This window comes from Schistocerca nitens, chromosome 8 (assembly GCF_023898315.1).
Source record: "Schistocerca nitens isolate TAMUIC-IGC-003100 chromosome 8, iqSchNite1.1, whole genome shotgun sequence".
NCBI lineage: Eukaryota > Metazoa > Arthropoda > Insecta > Orthoptera > Acrididae > Schistocerca > Schistocerca nitens.
The window spans coordinates 29,797,811-29,815,266 of NC_064621.1; the positions used below are offsets into that span (position 1 = coordinate 29,797,811).

Below are 17,456 nucleotides of genomic sequence, written 5' to 3' on the forward strand. Positions count from 1 at the left end.
ATAAGGGAACAATTGACAGGAATGGGGGAAAGAAATACAGTAGAAGAAGAATGGGTAGTTCTGAGGGATGAAGTAGTGAAGGCAGCAGATGATCAAGTAGGTAAAAAGACGAGGGCTAATAGAAATCCTTGGGTAACAGAAGAAATATTGAATTTAATTGATGAAAGGAGAAAATATAAAAATGCAGTAAATGAAGCAGGCAAAAAGGAATACAAACGTCTCGAAAATGAGGTCGACAGGAAGTGCAAAATGGCTAAGCAGGGATGGCTAGAGGACAAATGTAAGGATGTAGAGGCTTGTCTCACTAGGGGTAAGATAGATACTGCCTACAGGAAAATTAAAGAGACCTTTGGAGAGAAGAGAACCACTTGTATGAATATCAAGAGCTCAGATGGTAACCCAGTTCTAAGCAAAGAAGGGAAGGCAGAAAGGTGGAAGGAGTATATAGAGGGTTTATACAAGGGCGATGTACTTGAGGACAATATTATGAAATGGAAGAGGATGTAGATGAAGACGAAGTGGGAGATACGATACTGCGTGAAGAGTTTGACAGAGCACTGAAAGACCTGAGTCGAAACAAGGCCCCGGGAGTAGACAACATTCCATTAGAACTAGTGATGGCCTTGGGAGAGCCAGTCATGACAAAACTCTACCATCTGGTGAGCAAGATGTATGAGACAGGCAAAATACCCTCAGACTTCAAGAAGAATATAATAACTCCAATCCCAAAGAAGGCAGGTGTTGACAGATGTGAAAATTACCGAACTATCAGTTCAATAAGTCACAGCTGCAAAATACTAACGCGTATTCTCTACAGACGAATGGAAAAACTGGTAGAAGCCAACCTCGGGGAAGATCAGTTTGGATTCCGTAGAAATGTTGGAACACGTGAGGCAATACTAACCTTACGACTTATCTTAGAAGAAAGATTAAGAAAAGGCAAACCTACGTTTCTAGCATTTGTAGACTTAGAGAAAGCTTTTGACAATGTTGACTGGAATACTCTCTTTCACATTCTAAAGGTGGCAGGGGTAAAATACAGGGAGCGAAAGGCTATTTACAATTTGTACAGAAACCAGATGGCAGTTATAAGAGTCGAGGGGCATGAAAGGGAAGCAGTGGTTGGGAAAGGAATGAGACAGGGTTGTAGCCTCTCCCCGATGTTATTCAATCTGTATATTGAGCAAGCAGTAAAGGAAACAAAAGAAAAATTCGGAGTAGGTATTAAAATCCATGGAGAAGAAATAAAAACTTTGAGGTTCGCCGATGACATTGTAATTCTGTCAGAGACAGCAAAGGACTTGGAAGAGCAGTTGAACGGAATGGACAGGGTCTTGAAAGGAGGATATAAGATGAACATCAACAAAAGCAAAACGAGGATAATGGAATATAGTCGAATTAAGTCTGGTAATGCTGAGGGAATTGGATTAGGAAATGAGACACTTAAAGTAGTAAAGGACTTTTGCTATTTAGGGAGTAAAATAACTGATGATGGTCGAAGTAGAGAGGATATCAAATGTAGACTGGCAATGGCAAGGAAAGCGTTTCTGAAGAAGAGAAATTTGTTAACATCGGGTATAGATTTAAGTGTCTGGAAGTCGTTTCTGAAAGTATTTGTATGGAATGTAGCCATGTATGGAAGTGAAACATGGACGATAACTAGTTTGGACAAGAAGAGAATAGAAGCTTTCGAAATGTGGTGCTACAGACGAATGCTGAAGATAAGGTGGGGAGATCACGTAACTAATGAGGAGGTATTGAATAGGATTGGGGAGAAGAGAAGTTTGTGGCACAACTTGACTAGAAGAAGGGATCGGTTGGTAGGACATGTTTTGAGGCCTCAAGGGATCACAAATTTAGCATTGGAGGGCAGCGTGGAGGGTAAAAATCGTAGAGGGAGACCAAGAGATGAATACACTAAGCAGATTCAGAAGGATGTAGGTTGCAGTAGGTACTGGGAGATGAAGGAGCTTGCACAGGATAGAGTAGCACGGAGAGCTGCATCAAACCAGTCTCAGGACTGAAGACCACAACAACAACAACAACAGTCCCTCATGTTTCAGGTACATTTCCATCGTGAATTTCCAGTCGTTGTAGTTTGTCATACCGGTCAACTTTTCAAAATTAAACAGTGATTGTCCACTCAAAGCCATCTTGAATACGTTCAGATAGTTCAACAAATAAATCTTGAGTTTCTCTGCAAAAAGAAAATACGATAGCAACACGTTGAACACTCGCAAAAATTATGTAACCTTGATTTATCATTTTAATTCTTTGGTATGGAAAGTTCACTAATATCTCCTGGGCCCATAACATATTGACTCTAAATAGTCCTCAGTGAGATTAAAAATTTGACCTTTTAATCAAATACGCAATACATCATATTGCCAGGAGCACATGTTTTTAGAGACCATTTATTCAACGATGTAGCCGGTGGTGTGGCCGAGTGGTTCTAGGTGCTTCATTCTGGAACCGCGTGATCGCTACGGTTGCAGGTTCGAATCCTGCCTCGGGCATGGATGTGTGTGATGTCCTTAGGTTAGTTAGGTTTAAGTAGTCTAAGTTGTAGGGGACTGATGACCTCAGATGTTAAGTCCCATTGTGCTCAGAGCCATTTGAACCATTTTCAACGATGTACATAACGAAGATCAAGGAGAAAACATAAACAACCATACATATAACGCGTCAAAGAGTAAAATATGAATGTTCCCAACAAGTACCGTTCCTACTGACTGTCACAGCTTGTCCTGCCTTATCTTCAAAAAATAAGTGCTGATGACACCACACAACCAAAAGCCATGCCACTTGTTATGGATGCGTTTCCCTTTCTTGGATCGTGTAAGGATTTTAAGTGTGCTTTGTCACCAAAAATGATTTTGTTTGCAAAGTTGTCACCGTCACAGAACCTAGTCAAAAATGTAAATGTCGCGACTAGGGCCTTCCGTCAGGTAGGCCATTCGCCGGATGCAAGTCTTTCGATTGGACGCCACTTCGCCGACTTGCGCGTTAATGGGAATGAAATGATGATGATTAGGACAACACAACTCCCAGTACTTGACCGGAGAAAATCTCCGACAAAGCCGGGAATCGAACCCGGGCCCTTAGGATTGACATTCTGTCGCACTGACCACTTAGCTACCAGGGGCAGACGTCTCCTCTGGTGATCTGTCACTTTCAGCTGCTACATCAAGTGACTTTTACAGGGCCGTTAATGGAGATTATATGGGAGAATTCTCCATACTGAAGAAAAGCTTAAGCCCAGTGTTGGGAACGGTAACGAACTGATTTCATCGGGCTAACAGCAACATTGCCATGAACCACTCAGCCAGAAAGATGATGCCAAGGTCTTTCAAGGTTCAGTGCTGAACCCGTCTCAAAGAACTTTTTCATAAGACTGCGAACTGTTGATTCATTTGGTGCCTCATTACGCCCAAGAATCGCGCGATGTTGCCTAACAGCTGCTGCTTAACTTTGTAAATTCTGATAACACGTTTTCACGATTAGCATACGCTATATACAATTGAATAGCTCCATGGTTAGACACCAAATGCGAGAAATTGAAACCGAGTGAACAGTCAGAATGTTTCCTGCAAATAGAAATGAATCAAAACAATGTAACTAACTGACAAAGAAGAATTTACCAGCCGATTCAAGACTGGGGCTCTTTTTGAACCACCCTTTATTTTTAACTTCATTAATGGTGACTGTGGCTATACAGACTGGATCATATATTTTATGGTCAGTTCTTTGTAAAAAGTTCATAGTTGTGGTCAAGGAACTCTTACAACCTATGTGTTCTGCTGCACTTAAGGAATGATTGTGTAGAGTCGCTATAGTCAAGAAGGTTACCTATGGTTGTACAGTCCTCATTTCAGTCACTCATACACACTTGACATTAGATCGTGAGGCACTCATCACAAAAAGAGGAGTATATTGCCACTGATCATCTTTGCTGTATTTCTGTCATTGGCAACTTTGGAAACCACATGGTTATTCTATGAAGGTTAGGCCTGAAGCGAAAGGACGTTCTATTGGCCACTGGAACGACGTCAGCATCGAAACAGGGCTGCGAGTGAGGGATGCGAAGTTGTGTGGCGCCGTCACAAACTAGGTTACTCAACAAACAGAATTTACCATTTACGCATTGTTTATTGGCAGTTACTTACTTCCTTAGATCCCGCCTTCTGGTGAGGAGCACCATCGTCGGGATTTCCGCCTCTGTGATGCTGCTGCTTTCTCTCTTTTTAATTAAATATTGGAGTAGCATACTCTAATAAAAGTTCAGTCGGGTCCATAAAAATATTTCAATTGCCTCCAGCGCCACTTCAGTATATTTCTGCTAAGTCACGTTGGCTAATCTCTTATGAATGTTTTTTTTTTCTTTCGACATTGTGTCAGTTCCATTATTCTTGTTGAACAGGAGCTAAGATTCTGATATATGTTGCATCCACTTGTCAGACGGTACTAACAAACCTCGGAATAGAAATTCTACCCAGATAGGGACATTGGAGGAGGTCAAAGTAATTCACTTAACGATGCCCCCAGTATGTTATCACATTATGCAGCACAATGTACAATATAGCCTGCCAGATATCTGAATCCTTTTGCTGAGCATTCAACATCATCTGTCACAGCAGATGGTGCAGAAGCCTCGCAGCCAAAACTTATATCCTGTGTCTGTTCTTCCCCATCTAGCATGGCCAGTGCTTTAGACATATCAGGCAGGATTCCACAAATCAACTCGATGAGAGGAATTGCTGTTCTTCCATTTGAACATACTATATGTTCGACAGTGGAATGTCATGAGCATTCTTTCCCAGAAGCAACAAACGTAGGCGATGTTTCACTTCTTTCGTAGGAGCATGTTGATAAAAACGACCTACCTCACTAATTTGAGAAAACAAATTTACGAGGCCTTCCTGGTTCAACCCTTCTGTTAAAATGTACTTACGTCTGAGGTAAAATAAAGAATTAACTGATGTTAACAGTCCTTTCTGGAATATCAGTCGCTTCTTTCTGTTGCTAATCTGTATTTTCTCACAGCAAGAATACGTTTTGTTGAGTATTGGTTTTCTGGAGTTACTCTTCAGTTCCGCTAATGTCTTTTTATCGAACACTGTACGAGAATTCGGAATGTGAAAAGATTCGCTGAAAAGTTGAAAGAAGTCTGCCGTTTCCTCTTCTTCCGGCAACAGGTAATGAATTGCTTCAGCAGTTATATTTGAAAACAGTTGCAAGGCTAGATATACACGTTGCCGCTCTCTTATTTTGAATGTTTGACACTGAGAAGAAATTGTGACAGTTTGGAACACATTATAATTACCATTTAACTAATGATAGGAGTTTCTCGATTGGCACTTTCGTAATAACTTTCCCATCGGAAAGCTTTATCCCTTTGTCAAGAAAGTGATTGCGGAGTAATTTGTACAAGTGAGAGACATCTGAAAATACAATTTTTTCACTGGATCCCGTGGATGTGGGAAACATGAACTGACGTGATTGAGATGCAGGTTGTTCCCCACAAATTGATTTTTCGTCCCAAGGTCACGTTATAACTTACATTATGATTCGAGGAAACAGTTGAGTTTAGAAGCGCCTCTGCCATCTGAATGTCAAAGTCATAAAATATCGCATGTTTCTACCCTGAACAATGTCCATGACGCACAACAACAAGAACATTACTGTGTGGACATACAACACATTCCTTCACTTCATTAAATGTCACACTTCCATAGACGTTCGTAAAAAGACAATACATACACGTGCTCGATGTCAGAAAATGATCGTCCCTTGGCTTTCATCAAATATAACACATTAGTCAACACCCCCAGGCTACAATGGAACGACGGTGACTACCATCTCTTCAAAGTTGAAATTTCATGTAGTGGAAAATCGAGTCTGTTCCTCAAGAAGGTGTAGCACTTCCTCGGGATAGAACAAATTGTCACTGCTTTGCATATGTCCTCTCTTTTCTTCTTTCCAGAGAGCAAACAGCTGATCTGAGTTTCTGAGAAAATCTTCAAAACATCCTTCACTGTATTAGATACTAGATTATTAGAAGCCAATGGACTCTCCGTTTGTCTGTGACGAATGGACTTCAGTTTTTCTCTCATAACTGTGTCTTTAGCTTTTAAAGTGCTGCACATAGTTTCAAGTTTTTAGATTCTAGTCTTTAATCTCTTCACTCAGTTTCTGAGCTGACACAGTTATTGATTTTCTGGGTTCGTAGTATCAGTTAACGTGGATTGATCGACCTTCAGTTTCTTGGATGGCAAGTTTCCAAATGTTTCCAGTGCCCTTCTCAGACTCGCTCTCGCCTGATACATGTCTTCCCAGCTATGTTTTAATTGTCATTCAGCACCAGTACAAAAACATGAACCACCCAGCAGATTCATGCTCGGTACAGCATCCGGTTTCAGAACTTTTCTGCTGGGTATATTCTACAGCTCCACAAGCAACTACCAGGCAAAATCGGCTGATTTAAAATGCTGTAAACAAACAGTAGCATTAGCCACATTAACGCTATCTTTATGGTAACACTTTGAAATCCACATAGTATCATACTAGTGACGAAGGGAGTTTGTTTACACTTGCACTTCTTTTCGACAAACAGAAACAATTTTAATACCTTATTATGCTAGTAACTTGATAAATTTTCATTATTTCTGATAGTAACAGGTTGAAATGTTTTAATACTGTAATTAGATCATACGTTCATTGGTGCTGTGTATTGTATGTGACTTAATTTGTGGTTATAAGGATTCCAGCATCACCTTACATTTCTTTAAAGCCTGATCTGTAACATTACTCTTATTATACATACAATATGACTTAATTAGCCTTTCCCTAATGTCTTGTTTCTACTGTTGCAGTCTTCTGTAATTGCATTATTACACTCTTTTTAATCGTGGGTAGAGACACTGTGAAAAATTTACAGACAACATAGGCACACAATATTTTGCTATATCTATTATGCAGTACCATGTATATGAACCACATGATACACTGAAGAAGTATATTTCAGTCCATGACTAGTGATCACATGTACACTGAACCACAAGTACACTGAGGATACATTCATCTGTAACTATCAGTTACACGTATGTTTAACATATTTAGTGAACATTCTGTTAGGGTATCCACACAGTAGCTATTACAGTTGTTACTGATACAGTGGCTTCATTAAAATTTGTCATGTTTCTGGCGTATTTATTTCCTTATTCTGGAATTCCTATAGAGTCCTGGACTGGGAAATTACATGGGACAAAATAGTTTCCTTATGGTGTCTGTGCATTGTTTCCCTGCACTTCTTTGCCACTTACTTCTGCCCCTCAAGTTACTTTCTAAGTAAACTGAATCGCCCAACCTACAACTAAAGTAACATAATAACACATGGAATGCTTGCAGTTAGCAAACACACAATTAGCTTTTATTTTAGGTACCAAATTCCATTCTCTGTAGTGTTTGGATCTCACTTGTACTATCTACATTATTTTACTTCTACTCATTATGCTTTGTGCTATTTCTGTTAAGAACACATTTAATTTTCGTAATGTGTACTGAAAGTCATATTAATGCTTCCACCAAAACCGTACACGGTACACAAATATGGCGTGGAAGATAAGAGTACAACAAAGACCATTAGCGAAAAAATCGAATCTTCGTGTGATGAATGCATCAGCTGCTAACGGCTACTCTCGCACGCATGTGCGATGTTGACTTTCGACCGGCGTTCAAAAAGAAAAACTAAAAGACTCCGCTATCCAAACAATGAACAGTGTAGAACAGTGGTTCAGCTACAACAAGCTAATTATAAACAAAGAAAAGACAGTAGCACTGAACTTCTATAATGTAAAAGTAAGACACCACCCAAACATAGAAATAGAACTTAGGGACAGAGTTCTTGAAAGTGTTGACAGCACTAAATTTCTGGGACTCTGGCTCCAGAGCAACACAAAATGGGAGGTACACATTGAATATTTGCAAAGAAAACTAAGCAAAACCTGTCACATGATACAGATCTTAAAAACTTGTTGCAGCAAGGCCAGCATGTTAAATGTATACTACTCCTATGTGCATTCTGTAATTTAATATGGCATAATCTTCTGGGGCAATACACCAACAAATATTAAACTTTTCAGGGTGCAAAAGAGAATATTAAGAATTATTGAAGGGTAAACAATACAAAATCATGCAGACCCATATTCAAAAAACTGTCAGTTCTTCCTCTTCCTTGCATTTTTATCTACGAAACATCAGTTTTCATCAAACAATATATCGAGAGACACCCTACATCTACATCTACTTGAATACTCTCAATTCACATTTAAGTGCTTGGCAGAGGGTTCATCGAACCACAATCATACTATCTCTCTACCATTCCACTCCCGAACAGCGCGCAAGAAAAACGAACACCTAAACCTTTCTGTTCGAGCTCTGATTTCTCTTATTTTATTTTGATGATCATTCCTACCTATGTAGGTTGGGCTCAGCGAAATATTTTCGCATTCGGAAGAGAAAGTTGGTCACTGAAATTTCGTAAAGAGATCTCGCCACGACGAAAAACGTTTTTGCTTTAATGACTTCCATCCCAACTCGCGTATCATATCTCCCACACTCTCTCCCCTACTACGTGATAATACAAAACGAGCTGCCCTTTTTTGCACTCTTTCGATGTCCTCCGTCAATCCCACCTGGTAAGGATCCCACGCCACACAGCAATATTCTAACAGAGGACGAACGAATGTAGTGTAAGCTGTCTCTTTAGTGGACTTGTTGCATCTTCTAAGTGTCCTGCCAATGAAACGCAACCTTTGGCTCGCCTTCCGCACAATATTATCTATGTGGTCTTTCCAACTGAAGTTGTTCGTAATTTTAACACCCAGGTACTTAGTTAAATTGACAGCCTTGAGAATTGTACTATTTATCGAGTAATCGAATTCCAACGGATTTCTTTTGGAACTCATGTGGATCACCTCACACTTTTCGTTATTTAGCGTCAACTGCCACCTGCCACACCATACAGCAATCTTTTCTAAATCGCTTTGCAACTGATACTGGTCTTCGGATGACCTTACTAGACGGTAAATTACAGCATCATCTGCGAACAACCTAAGAGAACTGCTCAGATTGTCACCCAGGTCATTTATATAGATCAGGAACAGCAGAGGTCCCAGGACGCTTCCCTGGAGCCAGATATCTTATTAAAAAATGAAGATATACGTGCAAACAATACAAGACAAAAATCTGACCTTCATATGAAACAGGTGAGAACATCATTGTGCCAAAAAGGCACACTACATACTGGGATAAAGATTTTCAATAACCTACCTAACCATATTAAATAAATAGGTAAACTCTGTAGTTTTAAGACTGAAGTAAAGGCATATTTAATTGATCATTGCTTTTACAGTCTGACAGAATATATAAAAGCCAAACAACAAAAATAAAGATGCATTATTAATATTCTACCTTGTATGTTGCCTGTAATGTTTGTTGTATGTATGAATCTTTGCTAAATTACTTCAATATCTACTCCTTAGGATTGCAATACAAACTGTATTTTATCTTGTAAATACCTAACCATGTCCAAGATCCTTGTATATATTCTATACATATGGGATTTGAAGGACTAAATAAATAAATAAATAAATACTATAGACCACAGTCTAACATTAGACTGTGCTATAGACTGTGACGAGGAAGTTTCGACCACCGCTGTTGGCTACCCTGCAAGCTGAGTTGGAACTTGACAGTAAAACAAGTGAACGTGGAGAATTCGCGCGGTTGGTTTTGTGAATTTATGAGTTGGAAATATTTATATTATTGAAGGTACGTTTCAGAAAATAAAGCAACGTATTCTTGTGTCATTGCCTTACTCTGGAAATCCGTAAATATTAAAGACTTCGTGTATTTAAATTCACTGCTCTTGGAAAGTCGAGCCATTAGGAGTAAAAGTTTTCGTTGTGTCATATAATGTTCAGCGGATAAAGATTTTACGTATTTATGTGTCTCAGTGACACTTTTAAAGTACCTTATGTAGTGAAAGTCTTAATTACCAACTGCTGTCCACATCACTGAAGCAGGATACTAAATTGATTAAGTGCTGCGAAACGTTGCCGATCTTGGTTTTTCTGTCAGTTTTTGTACCCAAAACATTTCATGTTGACGCGGAGACAATTTAGACAGCGAAGTATTTTCTGACGTTTCCATCACTGATGTGAAAAGCCTGCGGAGTGCTCAGTATTCAGCGACTTGCCTATTGACAGGGTGTTGACCAGAATAAAATACCATTTGGTACTGACTTCAAGCAAAAGTTCTCCGATGCATGCCATGCTAGAAAATGCCCTGGCTCTCGTTCCGCGAGCCCCACCCTTCATTGCCGCTCTCACTCTTCCGTACTCTGTTTCAGTAATTTCAGCCACATTTTCTTAAATGTAAGAACAATTGTGCAATACGGAACTGACTTGGTGCATAAGGTTACGGTAACAATTGTTGATTTCTCTTTATGTACATAATACCCATAAAAACTCGCATATGTTTCATTTTCTGTGCTTAGTTTTCTGTTAAGCCAGTGCTGTCATGATAGGGATGTGTCCAGTTTTGTATATTTCCGCCTTTGTCCCTTCATTCCTGTGTGGTATTCTCTCCACATATTATAATGTTACAGATTGCTTTGTCTTTTCCCCATGATTCTTAAATCTATCTTCCAGTGTCATCCGTATCAGGCTTTTTAACAGCTTGATACAGTGTCGATAAATTGATGGGCTTGAACTGGGAATTTTCTTATTAACCCCCTCAGATGCATAAAAACTTTAATGTATTGTGCTAAAATGGGAAAGTAGGAGTTTTTATCAGAAATGCAGCTGTAACTGGAATACTCAAATGTATAATGCCCATTTTACTGGCTTTGCCAACTCACACTAGACTACTTCATTCCAGCCCGACATAGTCATCTGGCTATGATACAGTTCAGTCTGGATTGCAGGCTTATAAAGGAACATATATATACTTCTAGTGTAGTACATGATCCAAAATATTCTTCCTCCCAGTGGATCACGATCTTCACTATTTCTGTTTGGGTCTAGTAAACAGCGCTATCTAAGCCACAACCCACAATAAATAAATGGCGTACTATAAACAAAATGCAATACTGATGTTTATCACTAAACATACAAACAAAAACAGGCCAGGCAATATTTATGTATCGTATATCATCAAACTTAAAAGAATTCATCAATTGCTCACATTGTCCATGAGACCCAGTTTCTCTGTATAGTTTATCAGAACTTTTCTATATGTGCTCCTGTCTTATTATTTAAATGTAGACTAGATTTATGTACTTAGCAAAAGCTCAATAAATTTCCAATTTCCCTCTTAATTGGACATCTCCTATGCTTACTGGTTATGTCTGTCAATTGGAAGAGGGCAGTGAGCGTAGAAGAGCGTTCCAGTAGGCATTCGTGTGTCTTTGAGAGTTTTGTTGTGGCTTGTGCTTTCAATTCTGTTGTGTGCTGTGATCCTTTCAATTTTGCATTCCACATAGGCACCAGCATTAGTAACACATTTTTCCAGTCTGAGTGCATCATTCGTGACAGACCATTGCAACATATCATTTGGTACCTGCGCATGCTCTTACCTGATGACTGCTTCTGAAGTGGCCAAGTCAGGCAGTTTTCTGGCATATACTTACAACTAACCCCAAAGGAAAAAATTGAGTGGTGTCATTCGACTTCTCAGTGGCCACTCATTTCCACGATGTCCAATACCTGGAAAAGCATTGTCAAGCCATTCTCATGAAATCACTGCAAACAGGGGAGGTGCCCCATTTTACTGATTAGAGCATCATCATGAATAACACACTACAGTCAATGAAGGACATGCTGCAGTTTTTCAGTCATAACTTCAGGACTGTAGTTACTTAGACTGCAATAATGGCAGTTATGGCAATTTATGAACCCACCCACAAGGAACACGGCTTTGTCTGACCACAACATCTGGATCTGGTTTGTCTTCCAACAGTTGTAATGTGGATTCAGCAAACTCCATTAACATCACAGCCTTCAAGTGACAATGCTTGGACAAAGTGCAGTTTCCACTGTCTCCAGTCAGTCAACCACCTGAACCATATGTTAAACTAGTTTCCCTCTGATATTGTCTCAGGGACTTTGTTCATATGCTGCAACACTGCTGGTTTTACCCTCTTCAGTGAAAACTCTCTCTGGGGGTCCACCACCTCTTTGGTGAATAACTGAACCTGTACGCAACAAATTCGCACACAGTCTCTTTATTGTTTTCACATCCAGAGTTGTGAGTCTCTTCTGTCCCACCTCCACCATCGTTGCACCGTTAGAGGTGACTGCCTCCACCCTAACTGCAGTATGGGCATGATCAGAAATTTCTAATCTCCATGCCATCTTCACTTAATTCGTGGTTAGAACTGCAACAAAAACAGATCTGTAACAATTACATAATGACATACAACAGAGCATAATGTATGGTACAGTGATTGATCTTACATTGCTTGTGATGGAATAGCAGTGAAATAAAATCAGGGATATGATAATGGATCTCCTTGCACATGCTGTTGACTTGCACCATGGTACAAAGCCAGTGTCAAACTGCGGGTCCTGCTATAACTGACTGGGTAAGCCAGTTCATAGATCAGAGGAAGGTCAAGATTTACCACCTCCAAATCAGCACTTGTGTTGTTGGCTGATTTAGGTACTATATAAAACTCTAATTGTGTTCTTGTTAATCAGTCCCTTTTTTTCTGTTAGCTTGTTATGACGTTTAGAAGATTTATTTAAATTTGAATTATTTTTGTCTTTTTCCCAGAAATGACGTGTGTTGGTAAGATGTACCGTTCAGCATTTCTACTTCTGGTTATCAGTGTAGCTCTGGCCATTCCAAAACCAGAAGACAAAGAAAAAAAAGACAGAGTCTTGAACAATGTAAGTTATATTCACATATAATTTATGAGAATAGTATATGTATCTTAATTTCACTAAATGGAAAACTTCCTTTTATTAGGATCTGAGTGATCAGGAACATTACCAGAATGCAGAGCATAATACCCAGTATGACCATGAAGCATTCTTGGGAGAAGAGGCAAAGACATTTGATCAGCTGTCACCTGAAGAAAGTAAAAGGAGATTGGGGTAAGGAGCTTCCAGTTCTGGAACTAAGATTAACTACATGATCATTAACACAAACAATATGTAAAACTCGGATACTTGACTGCATGTACTGATTCTGGAACTGGTTTCTTGGTTTCTGTTGTCTTCGTCTGGTAAATTTTGATAACTGGCTACACTGTAGATTAAAGCTATTGATGGTCAGAAACACTACCAGAACACACAAAAAAAAAAAACCTGTGGGACACATTTGATAAGTCATAGTAAGAGACTAGATCAGGGGAAGTGGCAACGTGTAGCAGAGCGGTGTTGGCAGAGTTCAGTGTGAGATATGAAAGGAAAGTAAGGTGTGTGTGTGTGTGTGTGTGTGTGTGTGTGTGTGTGTGCGTGCGTGCGTGCGTGCGTGCCCAACAAGAAAGCAGCCGTGATGTACAAAACTACCATCCAATATTCTTGACATCCATTCATTTTATTATCATAGAATGTATTCTGAGTTGAAATGTAATGAGTTAATTTGAACAGAATGACCTCCTCCAAGCTAACCAGACAATACTAATAGTAACATCAGCCTTTTTGCAGATGATATAGTTATCTATAAGGAAGTGCGCTCAGAAAAAAGCTGCACAAATATTGAGACTGATCTTGATAGCATGTCAAAGTGTTGCATAGATTGGCAACTTGCTGAAAATTTTCAATAATGTAAAACAGTGTGTTTCACAAAACTAAAAAAAGGTAGTATTCTGTGACTAAAATATGAATAAGTCACAGTTGACATCACTCAGCTCAAATACTTAGGGTAACAATTTGTAGGGATATGACCCGGAACAATTGCATAGCCTCATCATAGGTAAAATGTGGTAGATTTCGATCAATTGGTGGACAGTTAGGAGAATGCAATCAATCTGCAAAGGAGATTCCTTACAAAACACTTTTGCACCGTGTCCTAGAATATTGCCAAGTATGTGGGGTCAGTGCCAGCATCTAACTGAGAATGTTGAACATGTACATGGCAGCACAAATGTTCACAGGTTTGTTTGACCCATGGGAGAGTGTCAAGGAGGTGCTGAAAGAAATCAACTGGCAGACTCTTGAAGATATATGCAAAATGTTCCATGAAAGCCTACTCAGTTTCCAGAACCAACCTAAATTGATGATTTCTGGAATATTCTTAAACCTACCTATTGCTTCCATAGAAGCTGTGAAGACAAGAGTAATGTGATTACTGTGGTAACAAAGGTGTTTATGTAATTATCCTTCCCACACTCCATACGTGAATAGGATAAGAAAAAGTCCTAATAATTTGTACACAACAAGCCAAAAACTGTTACAGCTTATTCTTGAAAACTCAGGTTTTTAATTTCAAACAAAATCATATCATGAAAACTCGAATGAGGTACATCAACAATGTAAGGAAAGGAAATATTGCTACGGGGAAGGGTAAGGGATAACAGTGTATGGGTTGGGAGAGAGAAGTGTGCTGTCTGGCAGTGTGGGCTGGGGCTAGACTGCCAACAGGCACAGTGTTGGGAGGTGTGTAGGGAGAGGAGGAACGGAGCGAAAAAGGAGAGAAGGGAGGAAAGATGGGCAGCTGTGTAGGCAGAGTGGTGCATACAGAGGGTGGAAGATGAGAACAGTGATAGGACAGACAGAATTGGTGATAGGACAGAGGGGTGTAAACTGTTAGGTTTAGGGAGTGGGGACGTATGTTACCATAGGATGAGGCCGGATAATTTTGGAAGCGGAGATTGTGTTATAAGGATAACTCCCATCATCGCAGTACAGTTAAGCTGGTGGTGGAGGGCAGGATCCAGATGGCTCAAGTAGTGAAGCAACCATTGAAATCAAGCATGTTATGTTCAGCTGCATGTTGTGGCGCAGGATTATCTACTTTGCTCTTGGTCACAGTTGGGCAGTGGTTGTTCGTCCTGGTGGACAGCTGATTGGTAGTCATATCAATATAAGAAGTTGTGCAGTGACTGCAGCAGAACTGGTATATGACATTGCTGCTTTCATACATGACAGGGCCTGTGATGGGATAGGATAAGCCTGTCACAGGACTGGAATAGGAAGTGGTGGATGGGCAAGTCTTGCACGTGGGTCTTCCACAGGGATATGATACAAGTGGCAGGGGGTTGGGATTGTGAGTGGCATAGAGGTGAACTAGGATGTGGGGGATAGGTGAGCAACGGAACATTACTTTTGGAAGGATGGGAATGATCTTTAGTAGTGCCTGTCTGTGAAGACCTTGTTCAGACCCTCAGCATACTGGGCAAGGGAGTTCTTGTTACTGCAGATATAATACCATTCCTGGATAACTGGGCTGTATGGGAGGGTTTTTTTGTTGTAGAAGGGATGACAGCTGTCGAAATGCAGGCACTGTTGATGGTTGATGGGTTTAATGTGGATAGAGGTGTGAATGGAACCAGCAGAGAGGAGATGCTAAATGTATGTTGGCAGACTTGAGTTTGGAGAACCAGATGAAGTGGATGGCAAAAAAGATGTTGAGACTGTGAAGGAAAGAAGATAGGGTGTTTGGCCCTTAGTCCAAACCATGAAGATATCAGCATGAATCCTGAATCAGGATTCCCGATCCAGATTAGGAGTTTGGTGTCTTTGGATGCTAGGAATATCTCTAGATGACCTATAAACAGGTTTGCATAGGAAGGTGTAATGAAGGTGCACATGGCTGTGCCTCGGTGTATACCTTCCCGTCAACGGAGAAGTAGTTATGAGTTTGACTAATGTTAGTAAGGCATAAAAGGAATGAGGTGGTGGGTTTGGAGTCTGAAGGATCTTGGGAAAGGTACTGTTCAATAACAATAAGACCATGGACATGAGGGATGTGGGTGTGTAGAGCGATGGTGTCAACAGTGACGAGTAGATATCCGGAGCTGAACGGGTGGGGATGGTGAAGGTGGTGGTTGGTATCTTTGATGTGGAAGTCTACATTACGGGCACTTGGTTTGGGGTGTTGGTCAGTGAGAGCTGAAAATCTGTCAGTGCTGGCACAATAACGAGCCACAATGGAATGTCAAGGATTGTTGGGTTTGTGAATTTGGGGAGTGGCCTAAGGATTTAAGCAGGAATTGAAGGTTATGTTGGACTTCTGGTATGGGACCATTCTGGCAGATTTTTTAGATGGATGAGTCAGGCATCTACATCTACATTCATACTCCGCAAGCCACCCAACGGTGTGTGGCGGAGGGCACTTTACGTGCCACTGTCATTACCTCCCTTTCCTGTTCCAGTCGCGTATGGTTCGCGGGAAGAACGACTGTCTGAAAGCCTCCGTGCGCGCTCTAATCTCTCTAATTTTACATTCGTGATCTCCTCGGGAGGTATAAGTAGGGGGAAGCAATATACTCGATACCTCATCCAGAAACGCACCCTCTCGAAACCTGGCGAGCAAGCTACACCGCGATGCAGAGCGCCTCTCTTGCAGAGTCTGCCACTTGAGTTTATTAAACATCTCCGTAACGCTATCACGGTTACCAAATAACCCTGTGACGAAACGCGCCGCTCTTCTTTGGATCTTCTCTATCTCCTCCGTCAACCCGATCTGGTACGGATCCCACACTGATGAGCAATACTCAAGTATAGGTCGAACGAGTGTTTTGTAAGCCACCTCCTTTGTTGCTGGACTACATTTTCTAAGCACTCTCCCAATGAATCTCAACCTGGTACCCGCCTTACCAACAATTAATTTTATATGATCATTCCACTTCAAATCGTTCCGCACGCATACTCCCAGATATTTTACAGAAGTAACTGCTACCAGTGTTTGTTCCGCTATCGTATAATCATACAATAAAGGATCCTTCTTTCGATGTATTCGCAATACATTACATTTGTCTATGTTAAGGGACAGTTACCACTCCCTGCACCAAGTGCCTATCCGCTGCAGATCTTCCTGCATTTCGCTACAATTTTCTAATGCTGCAACTTCTCTGTATACTACAGCATCATCCGCGAAAAGCCGCATGGAACTTCCGACACTATCTACTAGGTCATTTATATATATTGTGAAAAGCAATGGTCCCATAACACTCCCCTGTGGCACGCCAGAGGTTACCTTAACGTCTGTAGACGTCTCTCCATTGATAACAACATGCTGTGTTCTGTTTGCTAAAAACTCTTCAATCCAGCCACACAGCTGGTCTGATATTCCGTAGGCTCTTACTTTGTTTATCAGGCGACAGTGCGGAACTGTATCGAACGCCTTCCGGAAGTCGAGAAAAATAGCATCTACCTGGGAGCCTGTATCTAATATTTTCTGGGTCTCATGAACAAATAACGCGAGTTGGGTCTCACACGATCGCT

General features: G+C 40.5%; 1 protein-coding gene across 1 annotated transcript in view; it reads left to right on the top strand.

The window, feature by feature from the left end:
• Positions 1-9,731: 9,731 nt before the first annotated feature.
• The window catches only part of LOC126198808 (calumenin), a 29,781-nt gene continuing 22,056 nt past the window's right edge, over positions 9,732-17,456 (top strand). The window contains exons 1-3 of the mRNA XM_049935377.1: positions 9,732-9,831; positions 12,838-12,953; positions 13,033-13,160. Of these exons, the coding sequence (XP_049791334.1) occupies positions 12,840-12,953; positions 13,033-13,160 (242 nt within the window). The 5' untranslated portion in view covers positions 9,732-9,831; positions 12,838-12,839. The remainder of the gene's footprint in view (positions 9,832-12,837; positions 12,954-13,032; positions 13,161-17,456) is intronic.